Source organism: Triturus cristatus, chromosome 3_2, assembly GCF_964204655.1.
Source record: "Triturus cristatus chromosome 3_2, aTriCri1.1, whole genome shotgun sequence".
NCBI classification, from domain to species: Eukaryota; Metazoa; Chordata; class Amphibia; order Caudata; family Salamandridae; genus Triturus; species Triturus cristatus.
The window spans coordinates 931199141-931225671 of record NC_140584.1 but is presented as its reverse complement, the minus strand read 5'-3'; the positions used below and the strand labels follow the sequence as shown (position 1 = coordinate 931225671).

At 42.5% G+C, this 26531-nt stretch overlaps 1 protein-coding gene across 1 annotated transcript in view; it reads right to left on the bottom strand.

Annotated features, from left to right (window-relative positions):
• The window catches only part of MED13 (mediator complex subunit 13), a 1552815-nt gene extending 1531106 nt beyond the window's left edge, over positions 1–21709 (bottom strand). Inside the window, exons 1-2 of the mRNA XM_085649419.1 lie at positions 20967–21709; positions 17451–17685 (exon numbers count right to left, since the gene is read on the bottom strand). Of these exons, the coding sequence (XP_085505545.1) occupies positions 17451–17685; positions 20967–21032 (301 nt within the window). The 5' untranslated portion in view covers positions 21033–21709. The remainder of the gene's footprint in view (positions 1–17450; positions 17686–20966) is intronic.
• Positions 21710–26531: the final 4822 nt, after the last annotated feature.

The following is a 26531-nucleotide window of genomic DNA, read 5'->3' as shown; positions in this document are numbered from 1 at the left end:
GGAGGTTCTGGTTGTCTAAAGTGCCTATTGCAGCCAACTAGGAAGAAAGATTAACTATCATGAGGGGGGGTCTCTGAAAACTAAGTGCTCCGGATCTCGACTCTTAAATGCCAAGAACCACTAAACAAAATAGAATCCTCAACATCTTTACCCAAAACAAGGATCTTGTGACGGAGTAAAAGATGTTATATGGTCTGTCTTGTACCCTCACCCCTTGTACAAACAATGCTGCATGCCAAGGAAGTTTGTTACCATCACCCACAAACAAACAAAGTGAACATCACCTAATCACAGATACATCAGCCAAAGCAAGCTGCTTACCAATATCCTATAAGCACTAGCAAAGCCAACAGATCTGGTATTAAGCTGCCATCCTTCCGGCTTTGTGAATGCTTATTTTGAGGTATTTTTTTCTAAAACCTTATTGTTGAGGAGCTGTCCTGATCAATAAAAAAAAAAAAAAAAAAAAAAAAAAGCACAAAAATATTTTCTTGCTCTCAAAGAGCACACATTGCCAATAACTAGTCCTTGGCGTGGAAAGGACAGATGGGTGGGTCGGTGTGCTCCTTGCAAAATAGTAGAATGCCGCCCCTTACTGCCGCCGAAGTAAGTTGAGGCTGGCAACTGGTGGAAAGGGGGTAGCCGCAGTGCAAGGCCTCAGCGTTCGCTCTCCGCCCTCCGCCGTGCACTGAGACACCCACAGCTGTATTTCTGATCGGAGGGTGGGGGAGGGCTCCTAATGCGAGGAGGGAGCAGGAAAGCCAAAAACAAAGACGCAAAGATAGAAGGGAGAGATAAGGCAGGCGTAATATAAATGCCATGAATGCCGTCCAAAATATGGCGAAAGCACGTAGAAGAAAGTCTTTGAGGCAGAGCGCATTCTCAACAACACTGGAGAATGGAAAAGTTTACATGTATGAGGCAAGCAAAGGGAAGAGAAAAAGAGCTGCCGCCACCTCACCTCACTTCTAAACCCACGGCTGCAGGTTCGCATAGAAAAATGTCTGAAGAGATTTGCAGCCAAAGTGTTGTTTTTGGATCCATTTCACAGGAAAACAAAATCGAGGAAAAACAGGTTGAGAGCCCTTTGTAGAAGTCATGGTTTCTGGCAAGTGAGCCGAGGAGCAAAGCGCGGCGATCTGCCACTAGAAGTGCTGCTCAATTAAAGCGCTCCAATACCTTCCGGGCTGGTTCACGCTACAACTGTAAAGTGCTAATAAGCCTATTAAACACCTTGCCTTCAAGTTACCCAGATTATCTGCTCACCATATTAAATCTGCAGTGCGTGTGGCACATAGAAAAAAAACAAAATTATTAAATGTTAAAGCACGGCGCATTGAAGAAAAAAATAAATAAATAATTGTAATCCTGAATATGGCGAGCAACCCATAAAGATAGGTGCAGCAGGTTAAATAAAACAATTGCAGCCGCTAAAGTGAAAGCAACCGCACTGTGCTTATTTAGTAACCTGATCCAAGACGCGGTAAGGAATGCAGCTGCATACTGAGCTCCGCTGCTCGCTTCCGAGACCAAAACGCCCTGGGAGTGAACATTTGAAGTAGAGGTGGGATATGCACTCGTCTTTGGCCATTTGCGTGCTTTCATTATTGAAAGACACACGCAAAGGCCAATCGAATGCATGGGAGGAGTGAGACCCACACGGAGAAATTTTGAGCCCTCACAATAAACCTCCATAGAGCAGCGCGTTGCACTAGACTCGACCTAAAAAGCAAGCAGTGGAACGACGCAAGTATTGTGATACTGTTACAACGGATAGGCAAACAGGAAGACTATAGCAGCTAAACATTAAGTAAGGAAAGAAGTGACAATTAAGCCAACTAATGGTAGTAGCAGTGGGAAGGATCCAAGCCCAGTATATAGAAAACAAAATCTCACAGTCAACAGCACATGCGCTGTCTTGGCCAAGACCTAAAAAGGGGAAACAATTTGTATTTTCAGCGTCATCAACAGAAGTAACTACATAATCTTTAAGGGCTCATTTTCAGCTTTAACTATTTCTCCATTACGTTTAAAAAAAACAAGATATAAATAATGCAGTCTGTTAACTTGTAACCCTTAACCACTTAACCCCTTCAGTGCCCATGATGAGATGGTCTCGTCATGAACCCCGCCCGCTAATGCAGCACCCGGCACAGGGCGGGGAAAGGGCGGGGCACTGAAGAGGTTAAAACATGCATTGGCCATGTCACCAGGCCTTGTTTGTAAGGGAAAGTGTTACTGCAGTCATTAAAGGGTTCAGCCACTCAGCAGTCACAAATGCACACTGCCACTGATTCTAACACATGCAGCCAATCACTTACACAATAAAACACACGCAACATAAGTTAATAAAATTATTAGAGAAGTTAAAACGCTGCCATTCAAATACTGCTGGCATAAAATTATACAGCAGCAGGAGACTCTTGCAATGGAATTGTGCTTGTGTTGCCATTTCAAAGTTACAGCATGGCTGTTCTGTTCGGCACCAGCGTGTCGGCCATTTTGGAAATGTAAAACAATGAGACACTATGGACATTCCATTATGGTTTCCCAGTATAAAGGCAGTGACTGCACAAGATTAGGTGCACTGAAGATGAAATGAGCTGAAAAAAGAAGCCCAGTAAGACTGTCTATGGGGTTGGTGTATGCACTAAACTTTAAAAAAAGAAAAATTCGAAAAATTCAAAAAAGTTTGTTGAAAGGGACTCTTTAAAGAAGAAAACTAAAGGACTGGCTCAACCACCTACTGAGAAACACTCCTTTTCACCTGGATGTACACGTGATCAGACATAAAGAAAGAGGCGTGGGTGGTGCACTGCATAAGCTAGGTGAAAGGTATTTTCGTTCAATAAGGTCTGGGTGCGCAATCAGGGTGGTGTTATCCGTCCTAACACCATCAATGAACAGCTGAGTAGTGTCTTGCAGAGATCTGCAAGTACATCCCCTGGGTAGGCACTCCAATGGGTAATCAAACTAAGTTGATTCATGCAAAAGTGAATCCTTTTAAGATGCGTGTTTTTAAATGCTTTTATTCAGCAAATTAGTTCAATTCGATATAGTTTGGCATATCAAATGTTCATTTGTAATCCATACTAGCAGATCTATGAATCTTGATCTCCTATGCATTTCGGGCTGGGACGCCCTTGGTCACGGAGCACTGTTGAGGAAGGGAGGGAGGGATGAGTCAGTGAGGGTATACCGCCTGGATTTATACGTGCTTAATGTGACTAAGTGCAACAATAACTAAAACGGGTGTGTTTGCTAACGTTTTAGTGACTGAGTGAAGGTACTGGGTGGTGCAATGGAAATTACTGCGTGTGTCGGTTGAATGCGCGCTGCGCAATGACATGCTGGGTTCTGTAGCGCTGTGGGCGAAGAACACTTACTTCGTAGATACCGGTGGCAAAGCGTGCCGTCCATCGCTTAGTCGCTGGGTCTGCGTGTGGTGCGGGCGGGTGCTCGTTATGTTTAAACACTCGGTGATGTGACGTGAAGAAACGTAAACATAAACAAAGGACTACTCGGAAGTATGCACGGTGGCGGCCATCTTAGAATGTGGGGAGATAGAGTACAGGTAATGCAAACTGGGGAGAATGCAGAGAGACAATGTCAAAAAACAGAAGTAGTATTACATGAATAAACAGTAACATAATAAGCAATGCATCATATTAGTATTACAGGTAACAACTATACTCAATACGGTCATTAAGACCATGCGGCTTCAGAGTCTGTAACAGATAAATCCATTCAAGTTCTCTTTTTAACAAGAGTTTATGATTGTCAATCCCTTCTCGTTTGGTGAGGGTTTCAAGTACTATGAATTTTAATTGGGCGATGGAATGCCGAGCCTCAGCAAAATGCATGGCGATGTTGGATTTCTCAACTTTCAGCCTGATGTTAGATTTATGCTCGTTGAGGCGAGTTTTAATTTTCCGTTCGGTTTTACCGATGTACAGCTTTCCACAGGGACATTTCAAAGCATATATCAAATTCATCGAGTCACAGGTAGCATTTAAAAACACGCATCTTAAAAGGATTCACTTTTGCATGAATCAACTTAGTTTGATTACCCATTGGAGTGCCTACCCAGGGGATGTACTTGCAGATCTCTGCAAGACACTACTCAGCTGCACGTGATCAGACATGCCATTACTCACAGGAAAAGACGGTTCCTTCAGTGGGCTGACCCACTGCCCCACTCAGTCGTGGATGGAAGACAAGTGCAAACATGACTCAAACAAAAAAGGCTGGCCCGGAGTGTGGGAATGTGCCTGCATTTGCAAGAACGTGTTACCTTTATTACAAGAACCTGGTAGGCAACTTAGTCAGTCCTTACGAAAAGATTCTAGCAAGAATTACAGATCAAATCTTCTACCCCCTACGATTAGTCAAAGAGGGTAGTTCACACCAAAATCCAGGACTACAAAGGGAATGTGTGAGATTTCATGGAACAAAATACCTGCCTACGGGCTTCATCAGTGTAATAATAATGACCTTTAAACACCTACACAGTGATATCATAATATGCAAATCAGGTCCACTGGCATGGTCAGAACGGTTTATATGTAGCAGATCAAATCTACAGAAACTGGCATACCTTTTCCCCTGAACTATGGTCTACGGTCTATAGCTTTTCCCATTAGCATGGCACTACAATAAGCACTAGGCTATCGAAGTGTACATATGCAGGCAAACAAGCCTATAGTCATAATATTATAAGCTCTACAAATTAACAGTTGATAAAACAATACACAAACCCTCTTAGAGAGTCCTAGAGTGATTATCACAGTGAAAGTAAAAAGAATTTTATTTTTTAAAGAAAAACAACTTTAGCGGCCACAACTTTCCTTTAAAAGGTTACGTTTATGGGGGACCACTGCTGAAGTGGCTAATGAAAGGCCTACAGCAACTTCAAATCAACATGCTCCGTAAAAAAACTTCAACAAATTATCACTCGCCTCGCTTATCCCTTTCGGTCTCTTGATTTTCCTCAGAGTTAGTAAGAGTAAAGCAGAAATACAAAAACTTGGAACGATAAAAACGGAGATGGGGTTATACTCCCAGCAACAAAAGTTATGAAGGGGTGTTGAAATATTACCACAAATTTATTAAAGCCGCCCAAGCTGAATTTTCCATAACAAGGTAGTCCAGCTAAAAAATGCCCAGTAAGAAAAGTTTTATTGTCCAACTCACTCACCCCTCAGGTTGCAAAAGCAGTGATCAGACCCCGGAACTCGGTTACCAACTTTAAAAAAAATAAAAAACACACAAACACACACACACACACACACACACACACACACACACTTGGGATTTCATGGCACTGCAATTGACTTCTTAAGTTGGGTACTTCCTCTTCACACCACTTATGTAGCAAACAGCACTTTCAGTTGGGGAGTAACTTTAGAGAAATCGGCCAACTCTATTCTTAAATGCAAATCTGTCTCTCTCTAACCCTTGTCCCCCTCGATTTTTAGCAATGATAGTCAATGACAAGCCTATTATTAGTGTTCTCCTTCATCTTTCTTTGACCACTGTCTCAGTCCACAACCCCTATAAGCAGGCACTGGTAATTCCCTTCCCTTAAGAATCCCACATTGGCTCCTGCCTCTCTTGCCAACATTAGGCACATCTAACTTCTCCCACATGCATCCAAGATGAAGAAACGTATTAATAAGCAACTGACTATCTGGAACAACATGATCTCTATCTTTCACAGTTGGGCTCTAGCTCAAGTCTGGATTAGGGACAGAGTGCCACCTTGATATTGTTAGATCTATTGGAAGCGTTCAGCAGTGTCCCACACCATACTTCTGCATTTTGGTCCAAGATACCTCTGAAGTGCTGCCCCCCTCCCTCATCATCCCTCCAGAGCACCACGGTCAGCTGATGCGGATTTCCTGAAGGCTGCAAGGAAAGGGGGAGTGGAACTAATATATGTACATACATACACACACACACACACACACACACACACACACACACACACACACACACACACACACCTTCTCTTATTTAGTTCCTAAGGAGTGCAATAATAATCCCTATGCCACACTGCAGATGAAACTCAGTTCAGGAATCAGTAGAAAACTTGGTTCAATTTGCTTCGTCCTTCTGACTTCTTTACTCCTTACCTTACTTTCAGTGCTAAGCTGCCCCTTGGGGCGGCTATTGCGGTTTGCAAATTATCTTGTACATTCTTCGTGGTGCACAGATCCCTGGCAGGAACTCAGTTCCTCTAAAGAAATTAGAGACTTAATAATCGATACACCAAGCAAGATTTTCGTCACACATTTTTCTGTGGGCATCTGCTTAGATGCTCTGTACCCATGGGAGATTAACTGCTGTAACGGAAAACGTTTTCAGACCACGTTCCTTAACATGTCTTTTTCCACCAGATAAGCTCCTCAATATAATAAAGATTCATCGGTCACAGTGGATTGTGTCAGCACCTCCTGATTAAAGGCACTCCTTCCAACAGGTTGGAAGGATACTGCAACCAAGGAAGGACTGGAATGCTTTCAGTGAAAAACTGTTTTTGATTCCAACTCCCCACCCCTCCATTTGTACCGCTGACACCACAGATCCTCTAAACACTGTTTAAGCAGGCTCATTTGTAAGCTGGCATTTTGAATTTGTGCCTTATAAATGACAAAGGCACCCAACATGAACCAAAACTAAACTTTTGGAATTTCCCCTACCACCACACATAATCCGTTATTAGTGCGCTAAAAGCAAGACCAGAGGATATGCATGTGTTAAACGTCAATCTTTTATGGCAGGTTTATACCACAAAAAATAACTTGGTGCAAGGAAAAGGATGCTGCTTTGAATCTTACCAACTTTAAGTTATTAACGTTTGAATAACAATCCCCAAAAAAAGGAGGGAGAGAAAGAGAAAAAAAAAAAAAAAAAAAAAAAAAAAAAAAAAAGTATTCCAGACCGTCATGGTTGAATTATTTAAGCATGCATGTTAATGAATACTAAATTCTGAAATCCAAGGCCCCATTCCAAACTAAAGTAGACTACAATGGAACTAAACAGGTGTGGAGAGAAACAAAAAACAGTACCCTGGTCATATATCTATAGCACGAAATCCAGAGGGATGTGACATGGAAAGTTAATAAATACACTGGCTATGACATGAAGTATACGAGAGAGTACTTCGTACATTACACTTAGCCCTTACTCATGCATAAAGGGCTATCTATTTTACAAGCCAGCACCTCTAATTAAGAGATTTAAATAATGTCAGAAATTGTAGTGGCTAGCCCAAAGAAAACAACACTACAATACACTAGTTGCTCACAATGCCTTTCTTATAAAGACCAGTGGAATAGTATTCTACTAAATGATCCATCAGGAAAAGTCCCACCCACAATCAGGTGATAATTCCATGGCCCAGATAAGGCTCAACTTACTTTGCAAGGACATTAAACCCTAACCTCCCCAAGTCCACTGCTTCCCACTTACGCTTCCTCAAAAGAAGGGAAGCACAGCGGTTCTAGGCCAATTCATTTTTTACCATCCCTCCTTATCACCATGCACTGAACTTATTCACAAATCCCCTCCAATGCATTCTTGCTACAGTTACTTCCAATTAATCTCAGGGTCCATTTCAAACAGAGGCAAAGCCTCTAGAGCAGAGAGAGTGAACTAAAGACAATAAGATCAGAGTTAAGTGTACAACATCCAGGCACAGAAGGATGCTTGGTCTTGTGGAAAAGTGGAAATTTCTGAGAAATATCAACCTGACTCCTAGTCTAGTGCCACCACTAAAGTCCTAATGTGAAGTGCAGCCAGGGATGCATTCCACAGAAATTCTGCTTCAGATGGATCGAAGATGGAGGGCTAGGTCTATATTGAAACCCCAAAGACCAGCAAGCAAAGCTTGATAGTAAAAAGCTGTAAAAAAAATAAAAGTTAAGTGCAGGAACAGATGCATGGAGAACAACACAAACAAGGACTGGCAAAGTCAATAGGTCTGGTGTTGGCCACCATCACTCTGGCATAAAAAAAAAAAAGAAACACACATGCATTGCCATAGTACTCCCTGGCACTGAAGGAAACTACTTAAACAGCCAATCGGTCTGGCACGGTCTAAAAGTCTCTCGCCTTTAATAAGGAGGAAATGAAAGAAGGAAAGTGGGAAGGGGAAAAAAAAAGCCAGCAAGAATGAAATATATATATTTTTTTAAAGGAGACTAACTTAGTACATAACAGTTCAAATAGACACAATTTGGTATGCTGTGAAACCGCAGCTGTATCAGAAAAGCAAAACACCCAAAATAATTTACAACAGAATTAGCAGGAGATGGAATGTGCATCAGAAACATCCCGCTATCACATCAGGTTATAGACACAAAAAGGTAACACGAAAGTAAAAACAAAAACACTGCCAATGAAGGGAACTAACTTGTGTGCTATGTGCTCCTTGGGAAGAGCGCAAAATGCAACACTCCAAGTGATGTTAACCAGTGGCTTAAATAGGCTGACTCACTGCCCCTTAGTGTTTGCTGTAGTGGGTGGAAGTGAAAACGTGAATGACAAACAGTGGATAAAGAGAGGTGGCTCAAAGTCCTATATGTAAGTGCATTATACAAATTTTTGTAAAATCAAAAAGGTCTTAGTTAAGGCCAGACCTAAAAAAGAGTAGTCCCATTATTATTCAGCGTACATGGTATGTTATCCAGAATATACTTCTGGCTATGCTCTAGCAACGTACTGCCCCGAGTACCTGAGATACAGCACCTGCACTGCACACTGTCCAAAGACTCCTCACTCAAACTCCACCTTGCCCTACCAGCACATATTGGGGAGTGATCCTGGAAGTTTGCATTAGAGGTCCTGGAGGACTGTTTTTAGGCACGATATATGCATACCTACTGCAAAATGCTTCGACGTAAATCAGTGCTCATTTGCACATTACCACACTATATCGAAAGCACTTAATGTTTTCATAGGTGTGTGGACATCCCAAAGCAGGCTGGCATGCTAAAAACACTGCAAGGACAGTTTATCAAACAAGGAACAAACTTTATGGATTTAGTAAATAAGTCTTAAACTGATCAGGGTGGACAGGCAGTTGTATAATTCAATCTTCCTATGGCAGAATTCAGAGAAATGGCAAATAGAGAAGTGGCCTTTAAGGCAAAGAGGAGGTGGCTAAATAATACAAGGAGTGAGAGTGACTTAGGCAGGACATTAACCTGGCTCATGAGAGAAGCCAGTTGAAGAGAACACAGTAATGGCGGTTAATATGGAGACTGGCGACAGAATTACCAACTCTGGAGAGGTTTAACCAATACTATTAAAGAGTATATTCTGACTTTCGGCTGGTTTTGTTGATAAGGGCTGTTAAATGTAAATGTAAGTGTACTTGTAAAGCGCACTGTGACTCCATGGAGTATCCTGGTGCTGAAGACCGCTGGGGAACCAGTCCTGGTTTTCCCTGTGAGATGGTCCCTTTCTGGGTATCTCCAAGGTGAAACCAGGCATCCCCGGCGTCTGTGGGGGCCGTTGTAGAGATGAGGCAAGCTTAATGCCCAGAGTTGCCGAGTGTGTTCCTGGTTAGAGTAGGTACCGAGGCGAGAATTAGCGAGTCCGTTTTGACCCTGGTCCACGACCCTGCCGCGTCGGGAATTGAACCCTGGTCGATTCTCTGCTTACGGGTCGGCCGCCTCTAACCAGTGAGCCACACCTCTCCACATCTAACCAGTGAGCCACACCTCTCTGGCTCAGGGATCTTTTGGGATTAAACATTATCCCATTATTCAGAGGCTCAATAATGGGTGTAAATAGATTGTCAAGAGTTCCACCCAGCACATCCAACTTTATTTGCCATTATGAATTAGCCGTGACTATGTCAGTGATGTTATCAAGCTTTGAACACTTTACTGTGTTTAGCTATCTGGTTAAAGCCGAAACCGATTTGAGTCACGAGCCAAAAGACAGTTAACCCCTTCAGCGCGGCGCGGATTTCCGCGCCACGCTGAAGGTTCCGTGCGCGGGCGGGGCCATGAAGGAACGGTTCAGTCATGCGCACAGCGCAACCGACGTGCATGACGGAACCGTTCCGTCATGCGCGTCAAAGGGGTTAAGTAGGCCTGCCTCACACTAATGCATGTCTTTTATGTACTGATGTCCTTGTCCTCACACAGGACAGTTGAGTGACCAAAAACAATAGATAAGATAGCGAAGCTCTACATTAAAAAGGTTTTAGCAAAAGGATATTTAATTGTTTGAATTATAGATTTCAACACAAATCGGATCCTCTTGGCAGCGCGCTCAAAGATGGGTGCAATCGCGGTGAGGCTGAATCCAAGCCCTGGATTGATTTTCACAAACAGAGATGCGACGCACTACAAATCCAATCTTAAGCTTTTATTTTCAGCAGTACTGGCTCACACCAACGCGTTTCAGCCCTTGCGAGACCCTTGTCACGGTTAGTGGGTATTTTTTCTCTTTCACTATTTATACCAAACACAGTTTGCCTATAACGTGGCATTGTGGGAAACGCAGTTCACTTATTACATTGTGTGGATTTATATACAATATTTACAAGTTTTTGTCTCAGAATTTCCGCTGACTTCGATTATATTTCACAATTAGGTACTTTTACAACTCATTATAGATTCAAAATTGCTCTATTAAATTATTCTACGGTTTGTACCAATTCAATCTTTTATTTTTCGTGTCTTCAACCTTAGGGTCTCTTTCTAATTGTAATATGTAAATCTAAATTGTTTTATTAGATATGGTCACATCCATTGTTCCTGCTTCATGTGATTCCTGCTTCATCGGGATTAGTGCCCTTTATGATACTTTCTATTACAACTGTTCTCATGTGTTCCCTATCTGTGCAGTCAATTTGTTGACATTCAGAGGTGATCAGTCCAGATGTACAAAATTACTCCTCATCATTGTTAATCCCATGAGGGGTCTTTGATCGTAGTCCGATTATGTATCTGGATTCTGTTTGGCACTATTTCTTGATTCTATCGCCTCCTCTCTCATTGCTTTTTATGGCGTGGATTCCAAAGAAACGCATCGCTCTCCAGTCACGGTTTGGACACATCATATGTTTCGCTGTTGCATAGGATGTATCTGTTTTTTACAGCTCTAATATGCTCGAGTATTCTTTTTTTGAGCATACAGATTGTACTTCCCATGTATTGCATATCATATTTGCACTGAATGATGTATACTACGAACTTTGTAGAGCATGTTATCGTTTGTTGAATTTCAATTTTGTTCCCTTGGAAGTTCTATATTATTTTGCGGTTTTCTCCAATTTTGCAACCTTTGCATGCTCTACACTTCACAAATCCCCGTTTTAGTAACCAGTTATTTGGTGGTTCTTCTTGGAAATGGCTTTGCATAATTAAATCTTTCACGGATTTTGTTTTTCCTGTATGTGACTAAAGGATGTGATCCAAGTAAGGACCCAATGTCCAGATCGTTAGCTATTAAATGCCAATATTTTTGGATTTATTTTTTATAATCAGTCCACTTTCTTTGCTGTATGTTATAATACATCTTGGCGGTTCGGCCTCTTATCGCTTTTTCGGCGATTAAGAGTTTCAGTTTGTGTCTTCTAGCATATTTTCAGTCTGCCATTGCGCAGTGTGGTCTCTCTATAGGCTCTTGACTTCAGTCTTTGAGGTTTCCTTTATTTTTTCCTCTGCATAACTTTCTTTTGAGCAGTTACGTTTCATTCTCATGAACTCCCCGTAGGGGATACTCACCAAAAGAGACTTAGGATGAAAACTCGTGCCATGTAATATTCTGTTTGTAAGGTTTCTTTTTGATAAAGAGTTGAATGAATTTGATCACCTTCAGTGTATATCCATGTATCCAGGAATGCGATGCCTTTTGTGCTCGTGGAGCATGTGAAACGTAGTCCTACATCATTCACAATCAGTATATTGAAGTAGTCCATAAATTCTCCTTCTGTACTGTTCCAAATTATGAATAAGTCATCAATAAATCTGGCCCATAAAATAGTTTTATCTATGTAATCCTGATTGTGTGTTCCAAGCCCTCTCCTTTTCCTACCATCCCATCACGACATTCGCGTAGTTTGGCTAAAAGGATATGCCCATGGTAGTCCCCCAGTCTTGTCGATACAGGTCATGGTTGAAGAGGAATACATTATTGGTCAAAAATTACTAAATCATAGATAGTAAAATGTTTGCGTGATCCAGTTCTGATATGTTACGCTGTTGTAAAAAAGACACACACACGCATACACAGCTGTTTAGAAGGGGTGAAACACATCAACAGCAGTAGGCTATGGGGTAGTAACCATCCCCTGAAAAAATACCCAACGAGCAGTTGATCATACCAGCGGCACCCAATAATAAAATGGAAATAGGGGTAAAAACTAGTTCAAAGTCTTTGCTTGGATATGCTTAAGCCCGCCCTGGTTTTAGGGATGGAGGTGCGACCGGATGATGGAACACGACAACAACAATTTTGTTGGCCATTCAGTTTATGTGGACCTCTTTGGAGTTCCAAGATCATAAATAAATAAACTTGAAACCAATAGGGTGTGTGAGGATCCATAAAGAATAAGCATAAGCGCTCTTTTAAAAGACAGGATGGTAGATGAAATAAGAATAGGGGTGGTAGGATACTTTGTTACATGGCAATGTGCAAACATTACTACCAGTAGGCGGATAACTAAGCACAAGAGCACTTTGATGCTCTTGCTCAAATTGTTAAAATTACTCCAAAGTGGGAGGGATACTAAATTAAAGTTAGTGCTGAACAGTAGTACACTGCAGTAAAACAGCATGTTACAATTGTACCAAACCGGCTCCTTCTGTTATATGTCAGCTCAGAATAGTTCCAAAAACAGATCACTACACCTACGAGAAAGTATATATTTTATGACCAACAGCTGGGTGACTAAACTATAACAAGTGGCAAAGCTATGTCTTGCATTTGAAAGGTTTTGTCATGATGGCGAACAGCATCGTCATAAAGAAGAAATGTAATGGCTGCCCCATGCATTGCAATGTAAACGTTAAATGCATCACCATGCATGGCACCTATGCAGGATACATTTCATTTACCGTTCGAAGACATTAGTCAACCATCTTGGAACGGTAAATTATTCAATAAAAACGTACGAGGAAGCAAACTATAACAAAAGGAGAGGCCTGTTAACAAGTCCTAGCTGCCAAGCAAAAACCCTTGGAAAAGCCAAAGAGAAAAAAGGGGTTTGGAAGCATCGAAAGACAAGTGCAGCAACATAGGAAGTACGTGGGGTAATGGTAGATGTGATTGATGGTGGAAGCCATACACAAGGGAGAAAAGAAAATGAATTAATGCATTGCTATGAAATGTTATAGGAAAAAGGTTGCTGAATGAGAGTGGTGGAATAAAACAAACCATCCAATCAAAAAAGGATGGCAAAGAAGCTCTGCTCCCAAATTTAGAGGGGGGGGGGGCACACACACTGTAGCATGAAGGAAATCACTGTGTAGGAAGCAAGAATTTGAGATTCACAAGAAATAACCATAATTAAGCAATGGGCTGACTCATGACCCAGTCTTAAGTATTGGTATTGTACAAAATAGGTCTTTCAACAAACAGTTAAACATGTACATAGGTGAGACGTAAAAAACAACTTTCACATTAATAACTTTAGCTGAAGCCTTTCCCCTACCCTAAAAGCATACCTCTACCACAACTGATTGCAATTATGTAACTGGTTCCTTGGCGACCAACATCAAACCATTCTCAAAACGTATTTTTATCTGGGTATCTATGTAACAGCTGGTTTATAGACATTCTCCGAAGGGGGAAAAAATTTTACATTTTAGAAAAGTAGAGATTTGGGGGTGTCACACACACACAATATACTGATGGTAGTATTTGAAACCAAAAGCCTATACCGGCAAGTTTCAAACATTTCAAATCCTTTAACTTAAAACCAAGTGACATCACAAAGTAATGTAGTCCAGAAATAATACATGAACGCAAAGCAAAATCCTACATGAATTAATAAAGAAAATACAAAATCTAACAAAAATAGCGAGTCAGCCAGATCCCAAAATGCACTAAAAAGCAACAAAAGTGTGCGATTACTGAACAAACCAACCACAAGCATGCATGTCACTGACACCACCATTTCAGTGATCATGGATTAAGATTGTGGTTACCACTTTGTGGAACTCTACTTTGCACTGGAATATACCAAAATCACTTGTTTACATGTGGTTTTGTTTATAAACATGATCGTTTAACTACAAAAAAATTTTTACAAAATACAGGCTTACAAAATTGGATAGTGATGTGCTTTCAGGGGTATAGAATGCCTATGGCCTGATTCCCAGGACAGTTTGGGCCCACGGTCAACAGGTTCTCACGTTTGCTTGTATAAATTGTTCATTAACATATCTTACTATCAGTGTGACAACCCTATGGAAAATATGTACTTTGAACCCAGCTTGCATTACGGACGGTGTTTGTAGTGTAAACATGACAACAATGCACTGCGGGGGCACCAGCAACCTTACCCTCACCATATCCTCAACTTAAGAGGACCTCTGATCAGCTCCCATCATGATCAACATCTTCATCCAAAGTGGAACCCTCCCAAACAACTGGAAACATGCAGAAATGACAACTCTTCTGGAGAGGAAAAAAAAACATGGGAGACCCAAAAAAAAAAAACAGCAACTACACACCCATCTCACTCTTACCCTGCCTATCGAAAGTTATGGAAAAAGCAAACAAACAACTCTCCAACCATATCGAACACTACCACCTACTAGACATCTTGCAGTCTGGGTAACGCAATTACCACAACATGGAAATCACTTATCACAACAGACAACATCCGGAGCATCATGGACAAAGGAAAAACTGCCGCACACGTACTACTCGACCTCGCAGCAGCCTTTAATACAGTCTAACAAAGCACCCTCATTACAAGACTCCACAACTCCAGAATAAATGGACCCGCCCCGATCTGGCTGGCCTCCTTTCTCTCCAACAGAATGTAGCAAATCAGGCTCCCGCCCTCCATCACGAAACCAAGAAACTCATCTGCATAGTCCCTCAAGGATCATCACTGAGTCCTCCCTACCCTCTTCAATGTCTACACTGCGTTGCTCGTCCATTTTATAAAATCTCACGGAATGTACATGGTTTGCTGCACAGGCGAAACCCAGATTATATTCTCCCTCACAGACAACGACCAAGCCACCATGACCAACTTCAACACCTGCAACAACCTAGATGAAACAGAACTGCCGGAAATTCAACACAGATAAAACTGAAGTCCTGATCTGCGGGAACAAGAGATCTTCATGGAACTCCTCCTCCCGATGACCACCCCCCATGCCAAAAACCTGTGTGTCATTTGTGACGACCGACCCACGATGGTAAAACAAGTGAAGACCGGCACATCCTTCTGCTTCTCCATCCTACCTATGCTCCGCCAGATATTTAATTGGCTTTCCACTGACACCAGAAGCAATGTCACCCAGGACCTCATCACCAGCTGACTAGACTACGGTAACACACTATGCCGGCATCACAAATCAACTCAAAAACTTCAAATGCCCCAGAAAGTCACTGGACTCATCCTCCTCATCCCCTGCAACATACACATCACATCCCACCTCAGAGAGCTACAGTGGTTACCATTTCAGAAGCCGTGTGAATTCCAACTGCTCACCCACAACATTCGACCTGCCTACCTCAACTCCCACGGATTGCCTTATTCATCTACTCCAGACCTTGGAAACCCCTCGGGTGATATGCACTCTACAAATCCTTACAGCATAACAAGATTTATTCAGGTTTGCAAAATTTTATAATGTTATGCTACTTACAATTCTCACAGATTATATGCAAATACATGCACAAGCCTGAAAGCAAGACAGTTGATTGCTTACTTTCAAAATAAAATGTGCATAAAAAGAAACTGCTAAACTATGGTGCAACGTTAGATACGGTTTCTTCGGGGAATCATTTTGTAAAAACGTGTTAGATGCATAATAATACATCTAGGAAAAGAAAATCAGCATAAACACGTTATGGGCAACATAAAAACAGAGGACCCAAATCCATTAGGTCACAGAAATGCTCATGATTTATATATCCTTAAATTGCTGCAGATTCACGAGTTTCAGGAATTCACACGCTTTTACAGAAATAGGCCTCAAGAACGTGCTGCGAGCAAACATCTGTATTCTCCCCGCTCTAGAAAAAAATGTTTACTCCTGCCTTGGACAGACAACAGGTCTTTGTCATCTATGCACCCAAGATATGGAACAACATCCCTTTATACATCAGGACTGACCAACGCTGCTCCAGTTCAGGAAATAGTTCAAGACACACCTCTATAAAGAACACTACATCATAATGCATTAACTGTCTAAAACCCAGCTTCCTCTCACATTTACTTGCAGATTTTAAACTTGCATTTGACCATTAAGAACCTAACATAAGGGCCAAGCGATAGATATAGATATATATATCCATCAGTCCTTCATCAAATCAACTCCATTTCAGACAGCTCATATAAACATATTGACGTTTCGACCAATTCAGATAGTCATATGGGTCGCAATGTGTGCCAGACAAAAAGTGCACATCTTAATTTATGAATCTCCCACACCAAAACGCTCCGTTAAGTAGTTTTTGTGTACTAAGTATTGCAAGAACTGAAACATGCAAAATACAAATTTAATGTTGGACTAGGAAGCAAGATCGGGGTCAGCTAGGCACACCTGGAATAGGGCCCTTGGGGGGGGGGGGGGGGGGGGAAGAGGGCAGTATGCTTACTTCCAAATTATGACTAGTCTTCGATCTGGAATGAAGCTGGCATCAAATTAATGATTAAATGACACGTGTTTGTTAAAATATACAACTATAAGTTCCCTATATTCATTTACAACATCTCAGATGGAATGACAAAAAGGACTGATGTTGAATTGGCTGGCACTACACAGTAACAATAGTTTCTTATATAACATTTGCAAACCTACATTATTCTTTCAAGTCAACAACATAAAACAGTAAGTTTAATAAAGGTACAATCACAACCTCCATCCAAAGCATGAATGACAGAAAACCGGTTAGCCAAGCCTTAAAATGATGTAATCTCAGTAAACCTTATACAAGGAACAGTATTGGTAAATTAAAAACATTGCGAATAAGACCACGCTCATCGGCCGCTAACATTCCAAGGAACAGACTTCTATAAACGTTATATCACTACAACTCAATACTAATTACATTGAGTTACTTTGGTACCTGCATCTGCAAGACAGCTTTAAAACATACAAAATACGTAATATCGACCTTTCAAAGGACCACTCAGGGAATGTAGTAAATGATCTGAAATAGAGCTTCTAATACACTGCACAGGCAATAAAGCATCGGAAGTAATGTAGGAAGACTTCAGAGTTGTGTTTCTCCTCGATTACCTGATAAATCGTGATGAATAAGGTCAGCAAAATTCGGGTCTTCGCCCCACCAAAATATCCAAAGCTCTCGACGGCCAGGTCTCTGATCCCTGCGCCAAACACTCAGCACGTCTGCCTTGAGACATCTACTGAAGCTGCTCAGGATGGGATCCTCCTCTGTTACTGGAAAGAGAATTGGCGCCGATGTTGGACCTTGCCATACGTACCGTTTCCATTTAATCCCCGATAAATCCGCCTGCCAGAGAAAACAAAGCAAGGTTATTGTTGGAAGAGTCCATCAATAAATAAAATGACTTGAAATGAACGATTTAATTTACAGTTAAGGGTGGAAAGAGTGTACAAAACATACCTATTTTGTCCTTACATTCCATCAAACTGCATAAAAAAAAAAAAGACAAACTCTTTAACTAACCATACTCTGCATTCAGCAAAACGAATGCCTATGCAATCTCAAATGCAAAATACAACATAACTCACTATAGTGTTTACAGGACTAACAATATAAAGCCGAGCAGTGCACACCAACGTAAAAGTAAAACAGTGGCTTTATCTGAAGAGTTTAGAGTCACTGTTAAGTATTAAACAGTCATGTACACATAAACAGTCATGTACACAAAACAGATGAATAATCAATTGCCTACTACAGACAACAAAAATCGCATAAAAACAAACTCATTACTAACACGGAGCCGAGGAGTCCTATTTAGAGAACGGCCTCCTAAATACAAGTCTCGTAAGTGGAGCACTTGACCAATTATTAAAAACAAGAGTCGCAAAAACCTGTTCCACGATATTTACATGACTGCTTATCAAGAGGCAGGGCTAGAGAAAAGGGAAGGGGGGGGGGGGGGGGGTGGAGAGAAAGAAGAAACTACGCAAATCAAACCTACAATGCTGGGGAGGAAGATTGGCTAAGAAACCGTTCGAGTATAACAGAAAAATACCACTACCATTTTACTATTGGCCAGAAAGATGAGCTGCTTGGGAGAATCCCATTCCTTGACTAGAATTACTCTGAACGCAACAATAGATATTTCAACGTGTAACACGGTGCACGCTTAGTAACAGCTGGCATGCTAACACATGGATAGCCTCGTACTACAGGGGATAGGGGGATTGTGGAAAACATGCGCATCTTACTGCACAAGCTATGGCCGACGGTGAAATAATTTACACCGGAGTACGACTTGCTTCCTGCAACAGATAGCTTACAGCACACCTTTCTCGTACAATGCATCTTTCTAATTAAAGACAGGTTCGTCGTCAAATTGTTCCTTATGTGGTGGTTAGAATGCAGTGCAGGTTTCCAGGCCTCTGAATCATTGACGATCCAGAAACACTAGATTACATGTTCACTGACAGGGCCTACTGCTCAAACCTGCATATTCAGTACTCCCGATCGATCTCCACATTTGACATGCTAGAAGTAAAATATTAATCAATTTGCCCCTCACAAACGTAACAAATTTGAAACCAGGAGACCTGCATTTAACTGCCAACATGTAAACAAGCCGAAGATGTGCATGCAGCGTTCCACTGTAGAAAACAAAATATACTTTATTCACAAAAATGTATACTACAATTGGACTCCTTGGGTTCACTCAACATGCAAATCTCAAGTGATTCCAAACTATTAAATCTTCATTCACACAAAAATAAAAATACGTGGCACAAAACCAACCAACCACTAGGCATACTGCCAAACTCCCAAGTTACTAAAATCATGCTCAAAACAGGACAGAAAGTTAGCCTCGGTTTGCCAACCAGGAACAAAACATTTACAACAAACAGGGCCATTGAAGATGTATTCTTAAAAATCAGGATTGGAATTAGATGGCCATTAAATGATTAACTATTTTGCAGATTACTGTGGAAGTATTTGGTCAGTCAACAGGTGACAATGCCGGATAGGAACCCTGGATTTCAAACATAAAAGTTCAAAAAACAAAAACACGATTTAACTGCTACCAGCAGTAACAACGTTAAGCGGCCCAACATAAAATGGGTGTTCCACTGTTAAGTGGGCAAGAAATAATACACGTTTCTAGGTTTGCCTTCAGAACATCGTCCTCTACTCTAATAACAAAACAATAAGGAGTACCAACTAATCCCGCGTCTCCGGGATTTCCCAAATGACAGTGATAAAAGGTGAATGGATCCTGGTTGGTGGTGTTAATCCAGAAATTCGAATGTAAATTAGCGTGCAATGATTCTGGATTACTTTAAAAAAGTAGTGAGAGAAGATATCAACACAAGTTGCCGCTTAACGGGTTTTGAAGACATTAAGTAAAATAAGGCAGGTGCTCCATGTTAAAACAAGGAGAGGCCACACAATTGAAGAAATCTTCATACAGTTCTCCTAATCTCGATACAGATCCAACCGTCATTCATGTAGTATGTATGCACATCAAGGCACCAGTTAACTCAAGGACGCCACTGCTGCCTCCCACCGACACACATTCCTCCTCTATACGCCTTAAATAAATGGACACAGCAAAACAGAAGAAGACCAGTGTGTGCTGCTTTAGGTAGACTACCAGGGATAAATGGCTTCTGTCCCACTACCAATGTTAAATAGCAAGTAACCAACTCAAGCAGACAAATGGCACAGCAGGCAAATGGCACAACTAACTATCCATCAAGCCTGCACAACAGCATCCACTATTCCAGAGACGCATGCAGTAAGTAGACTCATGAATGTTTGGGATCTCGTCCCCAAAATGTTCCCACCCATCTCGTTAGGCGCAAAGCTGCTAAGTAACTGTCCTCAAACGGTCTTCAGCACAGCCTGACAAAGTAGGTTGAAATGGAACACCCACCCCAAGTGCCTGCTTCAGACCCCACTCATCAGACACTACAGGTTAAACAGTCCTCCAAGCAGACCCACCTAGAAGTGATTTGCTTGCAAATGTCGGCGAAAAGAACAGTACTTCTGGACGAATTCACGTGTTCTCACTACTAAGCGAGCAGGCATGGTGGTTGTATGAGCTAGGCGATGCAGATCGCTTAAACAGTTGTCAACAGTAGCTTCCCCTCTTTTAATCTACCCAGACACATATTGGAGTGTCGCTATCCAAAATGTGAAATCCTGACAGTCAGGACTCAAGTGAGACTAGTCATTAGAAGGGTAGTTCTCTACGATTCTCTCGCAAATCACCAGGCAGATAAAATGTGGAGCGGCAGTCAATCACGCATGACCCAAAATAGAAGAGTTAGTTAAGTGTATGTGGGACAGGTGTCGATCCCTTCCCAAAGGCTCACCGGGCCACATGGGTTGTCTCGAGAGTAAGCCCCCGGTTGTTACTCATGCTAGACCTACAAGGGTGAAACGATTGGGGTATGGGTAATAGACGTTTAGACATGCTCACTCCTTATGCGACCTCCGTCAGACTCAACAGGCAGAGAAGAGTCCTCTAAGCTAGACCCAACTAAGTATGGCTCTAAAGTAACCAGGCACAAGAGATCAGAAGAGCAGCAAACAAGATACCCCCTCATTCGTGTCCCCCCTTCACTTACCAGGCAGAAGAGGTTGGAGTGGCAATCCTCTAGGCTGGCCCCGTTCGGCACGAAGCATGAACTCATCCTTGCCCCTCGGCCTCAGGGCCGCCTCCGGGAACAGTAGAGGCAGCAACGTAGGGGGTGCCGGCCGCCCATCACAAGGAGCCCCGGGGGCCGAGGTTCCCCCGGGTGGTGGCTTAGATCTCCGAGTAACCCCTGAGGAGGGGGCAGCACAATTTCCAGAGAATTGACAAAAAAGAGGCGCCACAAAAGGGAAGGGGTCCAACGCAGACGGGGTTATGCAGAAGGTGTGCCAGGGGACCCGTACGCCAACAATAAATTATAACATTTAAAAGGTCGGCCACCACCAGGGAATGGGGTGTCAGCGAGATAACTAGAGCACCTTGGCATCCGCTGGAAGCAGACGTACGATGAACAGAGGGATCCCAACCGCTTCGGTCGCAAGTGGAGGAGTATGGGGGTCCCCGGCCACTGAGGATGGGGGTAAAAGAAGGAGGAGGGACTCCGGGCCTCCACGGCCACCGCCGTTCCTCAGAGCCGGGTTGCCCCACACTCCTGCGACCAGGCTTCGCTTCCACTAGGCCTCATATCCGCCGAGGCTGCGTTCCGTGGCCGCCGCTCTGCTTTTAGAGCCACTGGCCGCCTCTGGCAAGCCATCCGCTTCTCATTTTGAATTCACAGATTCCTTTCTTTAATGGCGGCCGCAGGGACGACTCCGGCCTCTCGCACCCCCATTGGCTGGCGGTGAATCACGTGATGTGGACAAGACCGAGGGAGAAGGAAGGCAGGAGGAGGGAGGTTGTGATTGTGAGAAGCGACCGCAGGGGGCACAAGCGAGTTCCCAGACAGGGCCTGGCAAAGCGTCCTTCTTTTATGTCTACGGTCACTGGTCTAACTATTTCCAAGTGCGCTCTCTGGAGGTAGGAAGAAGAACAATACTATTTTCCCCTGATAGAGCACCATTCGTGAAATTACATCTGTTCCAGGAGCGTACTGTAAGCCATAGGATGTGTTGCTACCTTTCTAAGAACAAGCATTGGCAAAGCCAATAGGTCTCACCTTTCAAATACTTTACCTGACATTTTGCCGTTGCCAGTGTTTTTTGTTGATACTCTTCCACATCAACAAAATTAAACAAGCATTTGCAATGCAATAGGTCTCACATTTACGCAAGTTTAAGATTTTTGCATTGTAAACGACAATGCCTTTTATTTACATTTTAAAAACCAAAACATAAATAAAAGTCATTGTCATTTACAATGCCAATAGCTAAAACTCACGTAAATGCGAGACCTATTGAATTGCAAATGCTTGTTTAAATTCAGGGCTCCCGAATTGCCTCATCGCAGAAGGACCTCTGGGTAAATCTCTCATTGATGCCTCATTTTGCAGTGGCTTTGATACAGGTGCTAATCTTTAATGCTACAGGTTGCAATGATGGCCTTCGGTGGTTCATCTAGAGGTAGTATAGTAAACTAACCCAGTTATGCAATTCCCGAGCAAAAAAAACAGAAAACACAACCCTGCTACTGAAATTGCACCGGGCACCAGTGAAGATTTGAATATAGCTATTTTCAATCAGATGTACAGCAGATAAGCAGCTATGCAACAAAAAAAGTAATCTGACAATTTCAGTGTAAAATTTGTATCGTAATCTTGTATTCTTTTAATGTTTACTTTCACTGTTTACTTATTTAAATAGTTTTATATAGCGAACTCTATACCAGAGGTTTTTCAGAACACTTTACATTAAACAACAAGTAACATACTACAACGGGAAGAAAGCGTGCATTGTCATGGCTGTTGGGTGCGTTGGGACACTTCATATTTTAAAAGGTAAAGTAAATAAAATCAATAACTTAAAACATAGCTCACATGTAATAAAAGCCTCCTAGAATAAGGAGGACTTTACTTTCTGTCTTCTTTCGCCCTCTGTCCGACCGGAAGTCAATTTCTTACACCATGACCCCAGGAAGGGTCAGAATATTTTCACATTGGCACCACAGACATAGCATAGTCACTTGCAAATAATCCATTTTACTTTTATCACTCCGGAAGTGTTTCCGAATAGTAAAACAATGCCAGAATATACCTTCTGTAATTATAGTTTTATAAGTAAAAGTGATCTCACAAATGTCCTTGCTGCCAGGGTGCTTGAGCCTCCCGCCAGACTCGAACCTGTTTCCCCAGCGTCAGAGTCGGACGCCCTAGCCTTTAAGCCAAAACCTTCATGTTTACATAGCCCGTACAATAAGAGAAGTCTGCCAGTATTACAGTGCTCCTGTTTTCAACAGAATATTCACGTAAACGATGTGCCCATCACGCCGTGGCACATCGTTTTTAATAAATTGCCTAACCACAGCTATAAAATTCAGCAGTGAGTGCAGCGTGTAGCTGCAACTATGTGGATAGGAGCAATAGGAAAAAAAAAGCGACATGAGGTAATGGAGGTGGGGAGCACAACACAGACTGCAGCACGTAGCTGCATCTATGCCGATTGAAGCATTTTTTAAAAATGCATAGGTGAAACTTATTGGTTCTGCCAATGCTTGTTACTTTTTATCTCTATTATTATTATTATTATTATAATTAAATTTCTAAAGCGCTCAGCTACCCGTAGGTTTCCCGGCGCTAAAACTAAAAAGTGAGAGGGAAGAGTCAGACGAGAACTGTTAGATGTCAAATAGTCAGGTTTTTATCTGTCCACGGAACCTGAGATAGTTAGGTTCAGTTCGTATCTGAAGAGGGAGAGAATTCCAGAGTGAGGGAGCCAGCCAAGCAAATGAGCGGCCACCCATTCTGGCTTTCTTGATTCTAGGAACCAACAGTAGGTTTTGATTAGAAGATCGAAGATTACGAGAGGGATGGTATGATTGTGCCAAGGGGTTGAGATAAGAGGGGGCCAAGCCGGAGTTTATTCTGTGGATGATGCAGAGGGCCTTGAATTTTGTCCGATTTTCAATTCGGAGCCAGTGTAAGGAACGAAGGGCATTGGAGGTAGGAGAAGTGTTAGGTAATTTGCAGAGAAGTCGCGCAGCCATGTTTTGAACTGTCTGCAGCTTACGCGTCACCTCTTTACTGGCTCCCAGATGAAGGATGTTCCCGTAGTCCAGTCTTGAAGTAATAAGAGCCTGGATCACTGTCTTCTGAGTGTCCAAGGGAAGCATCCAAATGATTTTTCGCAACCACTTAATGATAGTGATGCAAGTGGATGATGTTTTAACCACATGGTTCTTCATAGACAGTTGATTATCGAAGGTGACGCCAAGGTTGCGAGCAGTTATGGATGGGGTGGGTAAAGGGCCCATTTGTGAAGGCCAATGCTGGGGTCCCCATAAGGTGGTGTTGGGACCGAACAGAAGAACCTCAGTTTTACCCCCATTTAGTTGTAGTTTGTTGTCCAACATCCAGGCTGCAATGTTACTCAGACCTGTATGGAGGGAGGAGGATGAGGAGTGAGAGTCAGAGGAAAGGGAGTAGATGATCTGAGTATCATCGGCGTACAAGTAAATAGTGAGCCCAGCTTGCTCTGCAAAAGCAGCCAAAGGTCTGACATACAAATTGAACAGCAAGGGGCTCAAGATGGAACCCTGCGGTACACCGTATGCCGATGTAAAGGTTTGAGAGGCAGAGGACGAGGAGAAAACTTGAAAGGTGCGGTCTGAAAGAAAGCTAATAAACCAGTTGAGAGCTGTGCCGATGATACCAGATGATCTGAGGGCATTGATAAGGATGGCATGGGAAACCGTATCAAATGCGGCACTCAGATCAAGTAAAATGAGTGCCACGGTTTCACCCTTATCAACTCGGCCCCTGATGTTTTCCGAGACCCCTAACAGGGTGGATTCAGTCGAGAAGCCACGTCTGAACCCAGATTGAGATGGATGAAGTAGGCCACTAGCCTCAACATGTGTTGACAATTGAGAGTTGATGTGTTTTTCCATAATTTTGGAAAAAACTGGAAGTGAGTTTGGGCGAAAATTAAATGGGATACTAGGGTCTGCATTAGGCTTTTTTAGCAGGGGTACTATCATTGCATGTTTCCATGCAGCGGGTACTGAAGCTGTGTTAAGGGAGGTGTTAAGAAGATCCACAATCAGTGCAAGAGAAGAATGGTCTAGTTTGTTTAGTTTGTGGGGAGGAAGGGGGTCCAGAGGAGAGCCGGACTTAATTTTGCGAATGATGTCAGAGAGAGTCGAGATGTCAAATGGCTCCCAAGTGTCGATCAGAGGAAAGGAAGGAGAACTGATGTCAAGATGAGTTCTGGAATCACAAGAGATCATGGGTACTAGGGGAGTGGAGGGAGTATATAGACCTGAAGTAGAAGACGAGTCCTCTAGTGTCAGCGGTTCAGTGAGTAAGATAGGGGTGGATGGGTAAGACAGCGAAGGGGAAGGGGTAGATTTCCCAAAATTGGAATAGATGGTATCTATTTTGGCTACAAAGAATTCGGCCAATGAATTACACTGGGCAGCATCTAGGCTAGGTTGTTTGGGTTGACACAGAGCGCCCGACAAACTCTGAACTACCTTAAAGAGAGCTTTAGGGCGATTTTTTGCTTCAAGAATGGTCATATTAACATGCTCAACTTTAGCAATTTTACATAAAGAGTGGTATTTGCATAAAGCGGCTTTATAAATTTGTTTTGAACAAGGATCGTATTTTAAGCGCCATTTACGTTCAAGATTTTTGCAGATGGTTTTTTCTGCTTTTAAGGCAGCTGTAAACCAGGGTGCGGGCGGATGGTGAAGATTATATTTTTGCATACGTTGGGGTAGGCAAGCATCTGCAGCCTTAGCTAGCCAGGCGTCAACAGCCTCAGCAGCTTCAGTACAATTATCTTCCCTGGAAGGTCTAGTGTTCTCAAGACAGAGATTGAATTCATTTATATCCAGTTTGTTCCAGTTTCTAGAAAGTCTGGATTCAGTTAATTTCGGGGGAATATTAGATTGGTGACCGATGGTAATAGTGAAAGTTACCAGGAAGTGGTCCGACCATAAGATCGGTAGTGAGGCCTCACAATCAATAGTTTCTAAATTGGAAAGAATGGGGTCCAAAAGATGTCCTGCAATATGCGTAGGGCCTGTGTTATGTAGGGTGATGTTTAGTGCAGCCAAGTCCTGTAAAAAAGTTCTACTAATGGAGCAACAGGGGTCATTTAAGTGAAGGTTGAGGTCACCAAGAATTGAAAAATTGGTGGAGTTCTGGATGTAGGGCGCTATATACTCAGGGAGGGAGGTGGCCCAAGAACTCGCTGGTCCGGGGGGACGATATATGAGCAGTCCGAAAAAGGTAAAGTTGGGAGACAGCGAAAGCTTGAAGAGGCCTACCTCACAGTTAGGCACTACAATGTCTTCCCATTTGCAAGAATACCGTCGGTTATAGACTATAGCTATTCCTCCGCCATCTTTCAAGGCTCTGTTTTTGCCGACATAGGTGTAGTTGTCAGGGAGAGCCGCAGCAATATCTGGACCAGAATGATCTTTTAGCCATGTCTCCGTTAGGAATATAGCTGCAGGTTCCTCAGAGACAAGGAGTTCAAATATTTCCCTCTTGTGTTTC